Source organism: Equus przewalskii, chromosome 24 (assembly GCF_037783145.1).
Source record: "Equus przewalskii isolate Varuska chromosome 24, EquPr2, whole genome shotgun sequence".
Taxonomy (NCBI): Eukaryota; Metazoa; Chordata; class Mammalia; order Perissodactyla; family Equidae; genus Equus; species Equus przewalskii.
In genome coordinates this window covers 7853492-7867809 of record NC_091854.1, presented here as the reverse complement: position 1 = coordinate 7867809, position 14318 = coordinate 7853492, and the positions used below count along the sequence as shown (strand labels likewise).

Sequence of the window (14318 nt, the reverse complement as noted above, 5' to 3'; positions counted from 1 at the left end):
GAGAAAGTATAGTGTGAAAGATAAGACATGGAGGTTTGTCTGTTTGGATCTGGACTCTAGATAGGAGAAAAGGATTTCCCTTGAGAACTGGCAGCCATCGCCTGCCTTGAAAAGGTTTAGGGGCTTGAATTTATGCTATCTCCATAATACTAGAATTCTCAGGGAAAAAATTATATTTTAACATCATTTTGGGCTGATGACACTTCCTAGGAAGCCTGGCAGAAACAAAGACAGAATCTCTCTTGTGGATAAATCTCAGCTCAGACTCACAATATTTCCACAGATAAAGTCCCCTGAAGATGAGTTCATAATCCAAATTACCAAAAAATACCAATCAACCGTTAGTGAGTCAGAATACAATTGCAGCAGAACGCCTACAAATTTCAAATACTAGAACTAACAGAGACTTTAAAGTATGTTTAAATCATTAAATATATCAAAGAATAAAAAATATGAGAAAAGAATAAGAAAATATCAAGACAGGCTGGAAAGAGCTGAAAAAAGAACCAAAGGAACTTCTAGAAATGAAAAATATGGCGGTTAACATCTAAAATTCCTTTAGGTAAGTTAAATGGAAGATCAGACAAGCTAAAGAGAATTATGAATTGGAAGATAGATCTGAAAAAATTACCTAGAATATAGCTTAGAGAGGTAAAGAAGTAAAAATATGAAAGACAGGTTATATTTGACATGTAGGATAGAATTAGAAATCATATAGATAAATAGAGAGAAAAATTAGAAACATTCATATACATATATGCTAAGAATTTTTTTCTAATAAAATAAAAAAATAAAAATAGAATGTATTATTTCCAAACCAGTAGAGGGGTACAAGAAAACTGTCAATTCAAAAAGCAGGAAAGGAGAAAAAGGGAGCAAAGCAGGGTAAATAGAAATCACAAACTAAGATGTTAAAAAAATTCAATAGGTCAGAAAGTACAATAAATATTAATATGTTAAACTTGCCAGTTAAAAACAAAATATCAGATTGGATTGAATCACAAAGCATAAGGACACAAAATGGTGGAAAGTAAGAGGATTATAGCAGGTTTTATTTTGAATAAAACAAAATCCCACAAACTCTTTGAATATGGAATCCACGGGGAGCCCTGAGATTGTATGAATGAGGAGAGAAGAGCTATATCCAAATCTTTTTAGACTAACAACAACAAAATTTACAAATATAAATATATCTATATATCTTTGGCAAAATGGTGATATTAATTTAAAAGGTGTTGGTAGGTAACAATTTATCAAGCCAGGCAATGATTAGAAAGGCAGAGGTTACAGGCAGAGGCTATAGGTATATAGGCTATACATTTTATAGGATGTAGCAACATTGTTTGAAGTCCATGTTTTGTTGTTTGTTTTTTACAAATAACATTTGTAAAGACAGTTATTTAAGAGAAAATAGAGAGAATGACACATTTTCACACAAGTCTGAATTTTGGACAGGAGATAAGAATGATAGTTTAAAAAGTTCTCAATTTGTCCCTTTATCAGAGCTAGCTTTGTGATGCAAACAGTATGTTTTAAGTAGTTATAAGGAAAGAGGGAAAATATTCTGATTTTTCTGAGGTTCTTTTACTATCAACTGTTCATTAGGAGGACCTGCGTTCCCAAGGGTAATCTCTAGAATCCTGTTAATTAACAAGGAGAGAGATAGAGAGAGAAAGAGAGAGAGAGAGAGAGAAAGCAGACCTGTGAAAGCCAAAACTCACAATTTTATATAAAGGTGAAAGATGGTTTTTAACTAGATTATTGTAGGTTAAATCTAGCTGGGTGAATGAAGATCACTTGGGACCTTCTGGAAGCTCAACTGACCCCCTCTGACTGTTCTTTACATAGGGTAATCAAGGCCAAGTACATCATTAAAAATAGGGTTATACAATATATAATGACTATAAAAGTATAGTACATTATACTCAGGTGTGAAAATCACCTTCATACCTCTAAGGCTCCCCAGGACCATAGCCTCGTCCAGGGACTGTCCAAAATTTGGAGCGAAGGAGACAGAATGAACTAGGAATCTAACTAGCTATAGGACCTAGCCTACAAAAAGATAAACAAGTCTAAATTTATAACAAAGCACCAAATCATAAAGCAAAAACTCGCAGACTTACAAGGAAAAATGACAAATCTACAATTACTATTGGAGATTTTAGCTCACCTCTCTCAGAAGTTCATCAGCAAGCAGAAAAAAATTAAGGATATGGAAGATTTGAACAACCTGATTGACATCTTTGATCTGATGAACAATTCTAGAATCCTGCACCCAACAATTAGAAAATGCAGTATTTTTAATCACATAGACTGTTTGCAAAGGTTGAGTACATACTGGACTATAAAGCAAGTCTTAACCATATCGTATAGATTGTCTTCTCTGACATACTGCAGTTAGCAATTAACAACAACAACAAACTTTTAGAAAACTCCATATATTCAGAAATTTTAAAAACTTCTAAATTACTCATGGATCAAAAAAATCATAATGGAAATCAGTAAAAATTTTGAAAAAAATGATAATATCAAATATGTGGAATACAGTTAAACAATACTTAGGAAAAATATTTATAGCTTTCCATGCTTCTAGTAGAGAAGAAAATTGAAAATTAGTGAGCTAAGTGTCCAATTTAAGAAGAGAGGGGGGCTGGCCCCGTGGCCGAGTGGTTGAGTTTGCGTGCTCCACTGCAGGTGGCCCAGTGTTTCGTCGGTTCGAGTCCTGGGCACGGACATGGCACTGCTCGTCGGGCCACGCTGGGGTGGCGTCCCGCATGCCGCAACCGGAAGGACCCACAACTAAGAATATGCAACTATGTACCTGGGGGCTTTGGGGAGAAAAAGGAAAAAAATAAAATCTTTAAAAAAAAAAAAAAAGAAGAGAGGAATAGAACAAGATGTAAACAAAAATAAATTAGAAGGAAAATAATTTAAATTAGATAAGAAATTAATACAATCAAAAACAAAGACATAACAGAATCAACACAACCAAAAGCAGATTCTTTGAAGACTGTTAATATAGATAAACTTTTGGCAAGATTGGTTAAAAAAATGAATAAACAATATTAGGGAGCAGAAAATAGACATAACTACAGACATAACAGACATTAAAATATAAAATTTAGGTTGACAAATTTGAGAACTTTCACAAAATGGGCAGTTTTTAAGAAAAATATAGCACCCAAAACTGACTCATGAAAAATTAGAAAACCTGAATAGACACAGCCATTAAAGAAATTGGATTATTAATGTAAAGCATAGCTACATAACACACACCTACAAATACACACCCACACAAATAGGCCTAGGTGGTTTTACCTCAAGTTCTACCACAGAAAATCTCATTCTTAAAATAGACTCTTTCAGACATTATAAAAAGAATGTATATGCTTCAGCTCATTTTATGAGGCTGGTATAAAACTTTCATACCAAAACAAGACAAGGATTGTATAAAGCAGGAAAATTAGGGGCCAGCCCAGTGGCATAGTGGTTAAGTTTACACGCTCTGCTTGGGCAGCCCGGGGTTCATGGGATAGGATCCCAGGTGTGGATCAACACACCACTCATCAAGCCATGCTATGGCAGCATCCCACGTACAAAATAGAGGAAGACTGGCACAGATGTTAGCTCAGCAACAATCTTCCTCAAGCAAAAAGTGGAAGATTGGCACCAGATGCTAGCTCAGGGCCAATCTTCCTCACCAAAGATAAATAAATAAATAAATAGAATATGGTGTTGACTCTGGGAGAGACAACTTGACTAATGGAACAAAGAGGAAAGCCCAAAAATGGAACCACATATATGGGAACTTGGTATGACAGACAGCATTTTAAACCAAATGATTTGAAAAGATCAATACATTTTTTTTTTTTGGAACAATTGGATATCCATATAGAATAAAATTGATCCTTATCTTTTACCAAACCAAAAAAATCCCCCAAAACTTTAGGGAAATAAAAAACCTGTATACAATAAGCTAAACTTTCAAATGCCTGAAAAATAATATAAGAGAAAACTTTCATGACCTCAGGTAGTAAAGATTTTTAAAATGACACAAACAGCTCAAATTATGAAGGAGACCAATAAATTTGACTACATTAAAATTAAAAACATTTATATATCAAAAGATATGATAAAATGATATGACAACTTCAGATAGCGAGAAGTTCTTTGCAATACACAACCGTGAATTAATAATATCTAGAGTTTATAAAGAATACCTCCAAATTAATAAGAAAAACGTAGCCCAATTGAAAAATGAGTACAGGATGTGAAAAGGCAATTCACAGAAGAAGAATCTAACGGTCAACTGCATGAAAAATGGTCAAGCTTCCTAGGAGTCAGATATAGAACCTAGGTTTTACTGCTTGTAATAGAGACCTAAAATAAGAGTGACATTAGAAAAGATAGAAATTTATTTCTTTCAGAAGTAAAAGTCTATGCTGGTGCGGTGGCTGTTTCATGAAATCAACAAAGCTGTCTGTCAGTGTTGGGTCAGAGATTAGGCACTTCCTATCTTCTTGTTCTGCCTCCCTAGGGTGCTGCCCTTGTCTGTGTGGTCCACCATGTCTGCATTTCAGTCAGTGGAAAGTGGGAAAGGAGAAGGGGAGGGCATACTGGACACAACTTAAAAGATGCCCAAATAATTTCTTGTAAACCGCATATCCTCAGCTTGCTGCAAGAAGCCCGGGAAATGTAGCTAGTCTTTATTCTGGGTGGCCCTTCGTCCAGCTGAACATTGGTTTTCTATCACTGTAGTGGAATGGAAGAAGTTTTGGGGAGCAGTCTGTACTACATTAGGTAAACAAAGAGTATTTTACATTCAGGTGATTGGAAAGAATTTCAGCTTTTGATAACAAGTGTTGGCGATGATGTGGAGCAAAGTGACTTCTCATATGCTGCTTGTGGAGCATACAGTCAGTTTGGAAAATGACTTGACAATATCGAGTAAGGTTGAAGGTGTGCATACTCTCTGAGGAAGCAATTCTGTTTCTGGGATATACTGTAAGGAAACTCTTCCACATATGCACAAGTGGACATGTATAAGATTGGGTTAAACATTATTGGAATTATCAAAGTAATTGGAAAATTTTAAATGTCCATTAACAAGAGAATGGATCAGCTGTGGTATAGTCACGTGATGGAATTCTATACAAGAGTGAAAATGAATGAAGTAGAACTACATGCACCATCAATGGATAAATCTTAAAAATATGTTGTCACAAAAGCTAATTATGGAAGGATATGAGCAGTATGATACTATTTAATAAAGTTTAAAAATGCAAAACACCTCTATACTGTTTATAGAAATATATGTAGTGTATTTGGGGGCATCTGACAAATAGCACCCATTTTTCCTGCCTAATTTCTGAACTAGTTGAGAAATCAAACAAGAGTCGGCAGATGAAAACCAAAATATCACCTTAATTGTTGATAAAATAGATTGAAGGCTATAGCTTAATATAAGAACTAAATGGTCTTGCTTACTCCCTACCGCTAGTCTAGACTTCAGAACAGTTCACCTGTAGGCAAGATTGCAGCGTAAACTGCACCTCCCCCAGCCCTCAGGTCTCTGCCTCCCACTAATCTGGTAGAGAGAGGAGGAGAAAGATTAAACCTCTTACCCTCAAGACACATTATTTGATAGACCCACCTAGTCCAGAACCCTGAACCAACCACTGTCACTCACCAGCCAGCGGTGGGGCAAGCATCCAGGAAGGCTTGAGGAAAATCTCCCCTTAAGGAAACCAGAGGAATGGGGGAGACGGATCCTAACACGTATAATGAAAGTTTAAAAACATTCATGGGGATGGTAAGAACTAAATTCAACCTAGTCGTTGTTCCCAAGGCAGTGGTTCTTCACTCCAGCTTGTATCAGAATCACCTGGGGGGGCTTGTTAAACCCAGATGGCCAGACCCATCCCTAGAGTTTTCGATGCAGTTGGTCTGGGATGGGCCCAAGAACTGGCATTTACAACAAGTTCACAGGCGATGCTGATGTTGCTAGTCTGGTGACCACACTTTGAAGTGAAGAAAAGAAATGGTATTAAGAAAAGGTAAGCAGGGGCCGGCCCGGTGGCACAGTGGTTAAGTGCGCACGTTCTGCTTCAGTGGCCCGGGGTTCACCGGTTGGGATTCCAGGTGCAGACATGGCCCCGCTTGGCAAGCCATGCTGTGGTAGGCGTCCCACATAGAAAGTAGAGGAAGATGGGCACGGATGTTAGCTCAGGGCCAGTCTTCCTCGGCACAAAGAGGAGGATTGGTGGCAGATGTTAGCTCAGGGCTAATCTTCCTGAAAAAAAAAAGAAAAAGAAAAAGTAGGCAGAAAGATGTAATTATATTTGCAGTGTTTTATTTCTTGAGATGAGTGGTGGTTATGTGTGTTATTATTTTCTACAATATCTTTTTAATCAAAGTAATGAAATATTTTCACATGCAAAAATAATGATGGAGTGAATAACACTCTGGAAATTGCCGCCTTAATACTTACAAATCAACTGATAACCCAGAGTCTGGAGGAGTAACATGTTAAATTCAGACTTACTTGAAATAGGTATGTTAAAATGCATTCTGCTTGGTTAAATGATTAATAATATATAGCAATAATTGTTACTACTTATTATAGTTTTTTAGATTTTTCAAATTGTTTCTATACTTACTAAGATTAATCATTGTTAATCAGAAATATTTTATCAAGTGTTTCCCTATAAGTTCTTCAGCTTAACATACTAAAACCTCTCTTAAAATATTTAATGTTTGTTTTGTTTTATTTTATTATTTACTTATTTATTTTTATTGTGGTATAATTGATGTATAACATTATATTAATTTCAGGTGTACAAAGTAATGATTTGATATTTGTGTATATTGCGAAATGATCACCACAATAAGTCTAACATCCATCACCATACATAGTTATAAAATTTTTTTCTTGTAATGAGAACTTTTAAGATCTACTCTCAGCAACATACAAATATGCAATACAATGTTATTAACTATAGCTACTGTACATACTTTGTTTTGTGTGTAATTTATATTTCATGTAAAATTTAGCAATTTGAAACCTCAGGACCAGAGAATATTCTTTTAGTTTTCTGGAAACTCCTCCCTTTTATTCCCAATTTGATTGGGTGAAGAATTTATATTTCTCTTTGCTTTTTGACTACTGGTCTTTTTAAACTCCCCTTACTGATTCAATTATTACATGCTCAGATATTGTTAAATATGCAGATAACTGTTAGGAAATGTTTTAATTTTGAATATTTTATGAGCTCTAGAATTAAAGTGGCTAGCAAGTTTGTATAGCAATCCATGAATCAATAATTAAGTATAGAATATGTTTTTCTATCAGCTTACTCATTCACAAAGAACTTAATTTGTAGGAGCATTACAACCAAATGATGGCCACTTGCATGGGATCATATGTGATGTCCCGCACATTCCAGCAGCAGCCTATCAACCCCAAGTAGCCACAAGTCAAGCTTTTTGATAACGAGCGAAAATGTCAGTCAGTGCTGGAGAGTGTCTAGTTAGATGCTCATTCTATTCTTAGTTAACAGGAGTGTAATTAACACTAACCCACCTTTCTGAAAAACAGCGTAGCAGAAGGAGTCAAAAGCTTTAAACATATTTATACTCTTTAGCTAGAAATTTCACTTCCAGGGCGCTAGCCCAAAGAAATGATCTGAAATGCCAACAAAGATTTGGGCACAAAAGGCCCGTTATAGCATCACTTAAAACATCCCCTTGTTTTAAGTGATGCTATAATCTAAATATTCAATTCTAAGAGAATTGTAAAGCCATTTATGGGTTATTATACCATAAAATAATATCTTTTACAATTATTCTTGAAAAACTTTATGAAATGAGAAAGTTCTAAAGTTATAATTTAATATGAAATTGCATATGTATACTGTGTATAAATTGTATATATTTATTGCATTGTACTTATAGTATGGTTTCAACCATATGCATAGAAAATGACTAAAAGTTTACCTTTTAATGATGGAATTATGCATGATTTTATTCTTTGTACTTTTCTGTATTTAAGAAAATACATGATAATAACTTTATGCTTTAAAAAGAATTTTCTTGCAAAGTGAATATAGTATCATGTAATATTAAAGCTCAGTTCATATATATTTTCTGCCTTTTCAATTCCAATTTTCATATAAAATGCATGAGGTTATCTAACAATTTAAAATATGTTTAAACAGTAACCGTAGCACCATTTAAAGTTCTCTCATCACATCATGCAGAAATTCCAGTCTGCTTTTAAAGCAAATTATTCCACAGAGTGATGAATTTCATATTTAATTTATAGCCTTCATTATATATTTTGCTTGCCTCGTCCAATTAAAAATTTTATTCGGCCCTTCCTTAAATAACGTTTTAAATTTTTTATTGTATAGATTGATTGCCTAATGTAGTGTTTCTCAACCAATTTTTCATCATCATCTCCCTAAGGAGCCTTCTTAGACTTTTTTTTCCTAATTGCCCCCCACCCCATGAAATTTTAATATCTGTTTACGTACTGTATGTATATCCATGGTTTATATATGAGAAGAGTAAGATTTTTTCACTCAGTCAACAACCAAGTTTCACCCCTTTGGTGATAATATTGCCCCCTTTGAGAATGTGTGGCCTAAAAGAACATTATGGAAAAATGTTATTTTACCTTTTACAGTGAGTCTCAAGCCCGTGTTTTGTTTTTATAGCTGCCTGCCTCTTAGACATCACATGGTGACCATTCCAACACTACTACTGTGGGGAGAGAAAGACGCATTTATGGAAGTTGAGATGGCTGAAGTCACAAAGATTTATGTTAAAAACTATTTCAGGCTAACTATTTTGTCAGAAGCCAGTCATTGGCTTCAGCAAGAACAACCTGACATAGTGAATAAATTGATATGGACATTTCTAAAAGAAGAAACAAGAAAAAAAGATTGACTTTTCTATGTCTTCTATGAGGGGTCTGTAATGAAATCTCTAAATAATTTTTAAAAATTTGTTCACCAACTTCTTTAAGCTTCATTAGGAAAAAACTGTTTTAATATGCTTTATCATAAATAAATACCCTGGCAAATGGTATTGAAAAAAATCTGAGAATATGTGAACTTGTAACACACTGTTGATTTTCTTTTGTTGTAATTTGGACAGAAAAGCATCTGCCTTAAAATGTATACACTTGTACAAAAAGGAAGTTGGAGAAAGTGGCTCAGTTTTGGTTTCTTGTGTTCTTTATCCTGTTAATATATAGTGCCTTTTACAAATGTATATTAAAGGTTAGTTGTGCTATATTAAAAGGCAAACCTGCAATGGTATAAATTTTCATTTTATAGTTCAATAGTTCTTTTGACTACTTTTTAACCATTAAAAATTCTATTATCAAACCTTTGGATTTATAGTATATTTATTAGTTTGAAGGCAAATATGATTAATGAATATACGTTCTTAAAATAGGCCATAACTACCACTTATATGGGGAAGATTAACCAGAGATGATGTGGAGATTCTCATATATAATATGTATATATATGTGTATATATATTAAACATTGAAAAACAGGGGAGCACATCCGTTAAATTACTTGCCTCAATTCTCCAGCTAAATTGGTGAGAGATTGAGAAAAAGGATAAAATGTCCTTTTGCCCCATTCAATGAAGCAGGAATTGAATACTGTACTTCCTGTGTGCACTAGAACCTAAGCTCCACAGGGCAGAGATTTTTTATTGTTTTATTAACTGATATGTATCCAGCATCTAGAATAAGGGCCTGGCTCATTGTAGAAATTCAAAAGTTTGCTTAATGAATAATTAACATATTTGACACACTGCTAGGCACTGTGGTGGAAATATAAAAGAAAGATGACATGGTAATATGGAATTTTCCCTTAAGAAGCATATACAGAATGCAGTTAAACGAGAGTTCAAGAGCGGTAATGAACATCACAAATAAGAGTGGGAAGAGCTACAAAATAGAGAAAGATACCAGCTCAAGGGACTACTACTCATTCTCTTGGGTTGCTCTCCTTTGGCATGGGAGGCAACTAGTAACATTGCCAAGTCACAGCCCCTTAGAGACAATAACTGTGTTCCCAAATAAGACTAAGTTGGTGAAAGGAATGTTTCCCTCACTAAGCATAGTTCTGATAGCGACAGAAGAAAGTAGAATGTCCCTAAGAATTCTCATCATTGTATCTTAGCAACTTGTATTTACTAATAAAAGCCCAATTTCCAAATATATTAGACTTGTGCCTCATACGAACATTGCAAGGTATGGCGTATCACCAATTTGTAGATGTGAAAATGTGGTTGGCCAATGCCCACAGTGTAAGTGTGGGAACCAGGATCTGACCTAAATCTATCTGGTCGTAAAGCCCATAACCTTTCCACTTAGATCACATTCTGTTTAACAGGTTCTTGTGTCCACACGCTCTTCTTATTTTATTGGTAACCGAGTGTGCTCCAATAAATGGAAACATCTCTCAGAAACCTACAATTTGACTTTTAATTCTGGGAAAAGAAATTTAAATGAGCAATTAGCAAGCAGGAATATTCTATACAGCATTGTGCAGAGTTTCAAATGCTGCAAGGTATAGAAGAGAGCCTGGTTCACACCAACTTTGATTATGCTCCCCTCTTGATCATTTCCAAAGGGCAGCGAAAGGGAAAGGAACAGGACTTTACTGACTGTGTGTGTTGACGCAGTAAAGTAATCCTGACTTATTTTGACGAAAACCTGTTACTGACAAAGGCGATTTTAAGGTTTGCTATTGTTACTTATGTCAGTTTGGAGTGCTGATTGGTTCATGTGGACTAATGTCAAGAATATGCATCAAACGTGCCGTGGCTAATTCTGGCCTGTGATAATGGATATACTCTAATTTTCAGCAGATGTAAAAAGAGTGCTTCCAACAGACATAAAGGCTCCAGGGTGCCATCAGTTAAACCTCTTAGCATAAAGAGATGTTACTGTCTCTGTAGAAATCAATTTGTAGGCAGAGTAAATGAATTTGACTTACCAGCTACCAAAGTATCTCCCAGTAAGTAAATTTTACTGGTAATGGCATTTAAATTAAAAAGTTGTAATTAATATTCATCTATTTAAATGAATATATCCCTAGTAGGTATATAATGTATGCTTAATAGAAATGTCAGAAATTATGTGAAAATAATTTATTAAGCATATATGTCAAAAGGAGGCCATTTACAGAAAGTGAAAAAAATTGTACTGTTGATATGATTCTAATTCAACATTACAATTAGATGTTACATCTAACTCTACATCATTTACCACTTTTTGAGTTTTCTGATTTTAAAGGTAGTACATCATTTCCTATTACCCCACAATTGCCTCTAAGAGTTCTAATTATGTTAGAACAGAACAGAAAGAGCACTCGAATATGGGCAAGGGGTGCGCTCTGGGGCCGCTGCCCACAGATCCAAGCTACCCACGCCCTGAGGCCACTGAAAAGTCAACCTCCTGGCGCAGCGGTCCTCCGACTCGGAGATGGCCGTGCGGGAGTCCGTCCTCAGCCAGGGGAGGTACAAGTCCTCGCAGCCGCCAGTGGTGGCCAACCCCTTCGTGCAACAGACGCGCATCAGCGCATGGCGCTGGGCCTACATCATCCTCACCGGGAGTGTGCTGGTGCCCGTTCGGGTGTCCTGCATCGCCTTCCTCTTCATCTTCCTCTGGCCAGTGGCCATACTTTCCACCGTGGGCCTTTCGGCTCAACCAACCAAGCCCGCTAAGAGTTGGAGAAGAACACTAATGCAGTCAGCCCTCAAGTTCTTGTTTCAGGCGACGTTCTTTTTAGCAGGGTTCCTGGTTAAAGTGAAAGGGAAAAAGGCAACCCGAGACGAGGCCCCCATCTTCGTGACAGCGCCGCACTCTACTTTCTTTGACGCTATCGCCTGTGTGGTGGCAGGGTTACCCTCAGTGGTCTCCGCAAGTCAAAACGCGCTGATCCCTGTGGCTGGGAAACTCCTACTGTCAACACAGCCCGTGCTTGTGACGCGAGAGGACCCAAATTCCAGGAAGAATACCAAGAATGAAATCCTGAGGCGTGACATCTGAAAGGAAGTGGCCACAGATCCTCATTTTCCCGGAAGGAGTGTGTACCAATCGCACGTGTCTGGTCACCTTTAAACTAGGAGCCTTCTCTCCAGGTGTTCCTGTGCAGCCAGTGCTGCTCAGGTACCCAAACACGCTGGACACGGTGACCTGGACCTGGCAGGGTTTCACAGGCTTCCAGGCCTGTATGCTGACCCTGAGTCAACTCTTCACCAGGGTAGAAGTGGAGTTTATGCCTGTTTATATCCCAAATGACCAAGAAAAAAAAGACCCGGTCCTTTTTGCCAATACAGTGAGGATCAACATGGCAAATGCTCTGGGGGTGCCTGTGACAGACCACACTTATGAAGACTGCAGACTGATGATTTCCACAGGTAACCTTCAACTACCCACGGAAGCTGGTTTGGTGGGATTTACAAAAATTAGCCAGAAATTGAAGTTAGATTGGGATAATATTCATCAGCATTTGGATGAATATGCTGCAATTGCAGTTGCCTCAAAAGGAGGGAAGATAGAAATTGAAGTTTGCAAATTATTTAAAACTCCCAATTTAAGAGCCCTTGAGACAACTTTTTGCCCTCTTTGACAGGAATAATGAGGGCAGCATAGACCTCAGAGAGTATGTGATAGGTCTGACTGTCCTATGCAATTCCGCCAACACTGAAAAGATTCTGCAAATGTCATTTAAGTTTTTTGATCTTGATGAGCATGGTTTTATAACAAAACAGGAGTTAGCTGCTACACTTTGGACAGCTTTTGGAGTGCCAGATCTTGACGTTTCCAGACTCTTTCAGGAAATAGCTGGACAGAGCTCAGAGTCCATTTCATACGAGAAGTTTAAGAAATTTGCCCTGAGGCATCCACAATATGCCAAGTTATTTAATTCATACTTAGATCTTCAGGCAGCCTATATATATATTCATTACCACAACAAGTATAGGCTTAATCACTGTATTAAATGTTAAAGGCAGCCCTGAAAATGGTGAAAGTGCCTTTTAGGTAGAAACTATAATTGAAATAAAAATTATCCTTTGAGGAAAAACAGTAGTTTTTACTCTAAGTAGACTAGGCACTTAATTACGTTATTAAAATGTGCTTGAGAAATATATATTTCAATTAGATTTGAGTACCTATTTTTCTTCTTTCTTAATATGTTTGTTTCAGTGTGACCTGAGGTAGAAGAATAAGAAATCTAGTCATTAACCTTGTTCACCCAGCATGGTTCTAATTAGTGCCTTTATTTTGTTTAAAGTAAGTAAAAAGAAAAAATAAAGTGCCTTTATTTTGCTGAAGTAAGGCCAGAGGAACATTATAGCACATCACCTCTGCCTCATTTTTGCAGAGAAAATAACTCATTAACAGCTCCACTGGCAATAAATACATTATCATTTTTAATCTCTCCAAAAAGGACCTGGTGGATGAATGCCTCTTTGCTCTTTCTCAAAGTAGCCCAAATGTTGTTATTTCACAAGACAAAATAAAAACAAACATTAGGAAGATATATTTGGGAATATCATTGAAACAGTTTTATATGCTATGGCTACCCTTGTATATTTTTAGGTATGAAAGTGATTATTTAGAATGAGAAAAGAAATCACAGCAGACTACAGTTTCTGGAAAGCTGACTAATATCATAAACATAGGTTATAAATAGAGGAATCCTGAAAAATTCTGTTTTCTGTGATTCTCATCAAAGGGGAAAATTTTGCATTTATAATTGCATGTTCTGCATTACTGAGAATATTCCTTTTGTTCTGACCAGGCATCAAAGAGAACTGAAGCCTCTACTTACTGTTGTACACCTCCCTAATACCCATGTACTTCCAGCACCCTTTGCTGTAAGACATCTTCACATAGTGATGTCACCTTGAGCCCTACCTCTTCATGTCATCACGCAGGATGAATCAGCAAAGTATTCCTAGAAGCCATTCCTATACCAGGACAGGAACCAACAACTTATCTAGATGTGGAAGTGATTGCAAACCAATAAATCTTCCATGTTAACCCTAACTTAGTTTCACTGTTGCTGAATCCCAAAAATGTCTGCAGCCACTCAGTGCCACCAAATATAAGTGAACATTTAACTAAGGGGAATGAGGGTCTTAACCACTTGTGGTCAAAATCTTACTTTTGCAGACTTTACAAAAACAGACCCATGTAGACACGTCTAGGGACCTTACTAGAGCCTTGGGCAAGTGGGGCCTCTTAAGCTTAAACTTCATTGGTTAACTTCCTGGTATTTT

At 36.5% G+C, this 14318-nt stretch overlaps 2 protein-coding genes across 2 annotated transcripts in view; both read left to right on the top strand.

The window, feature by feature from the left end:
- Positions 1 to 10240, top strand: part of EPHX4 (epoxide hydrolase 4) — a 31040-nt gene extending 20800 nt beyond the window's left edge. Inside the window, exon 7 of the mRNA XM_070592682.1 lies at positions 8718 to 10240. Coding sequence (XP_070448783.1) covers positions 8718 to 8949 — 232 coding nt within the window. The 3' untranslated portion in view covers positions 8950 to 10240. The remainder of the gene's footprint in view (positions 1 to 8717) is intronic.
- A 1158-nt stretch (positions 10241 to 11398) lies between these two features.
- LOC103553726 (lysophosphatidylcholine acyltransferase 2B-like) lies at positions 11399 to 13015 on the top strand. The gene is given in 4 exon segments (XM_008524427.2): positions 11399 to 12068; positions 12070 to 12597; positions 12599 to 12983; positions 12986 to 13015. Coding segments are annotated over 4 exon segments (1500 nt in total). The 5' UTR covers positions 11399 to 11511.
- The last annotated feature ends 1303 nt before the right edge of the window (positions 13016 to 14318 follow it).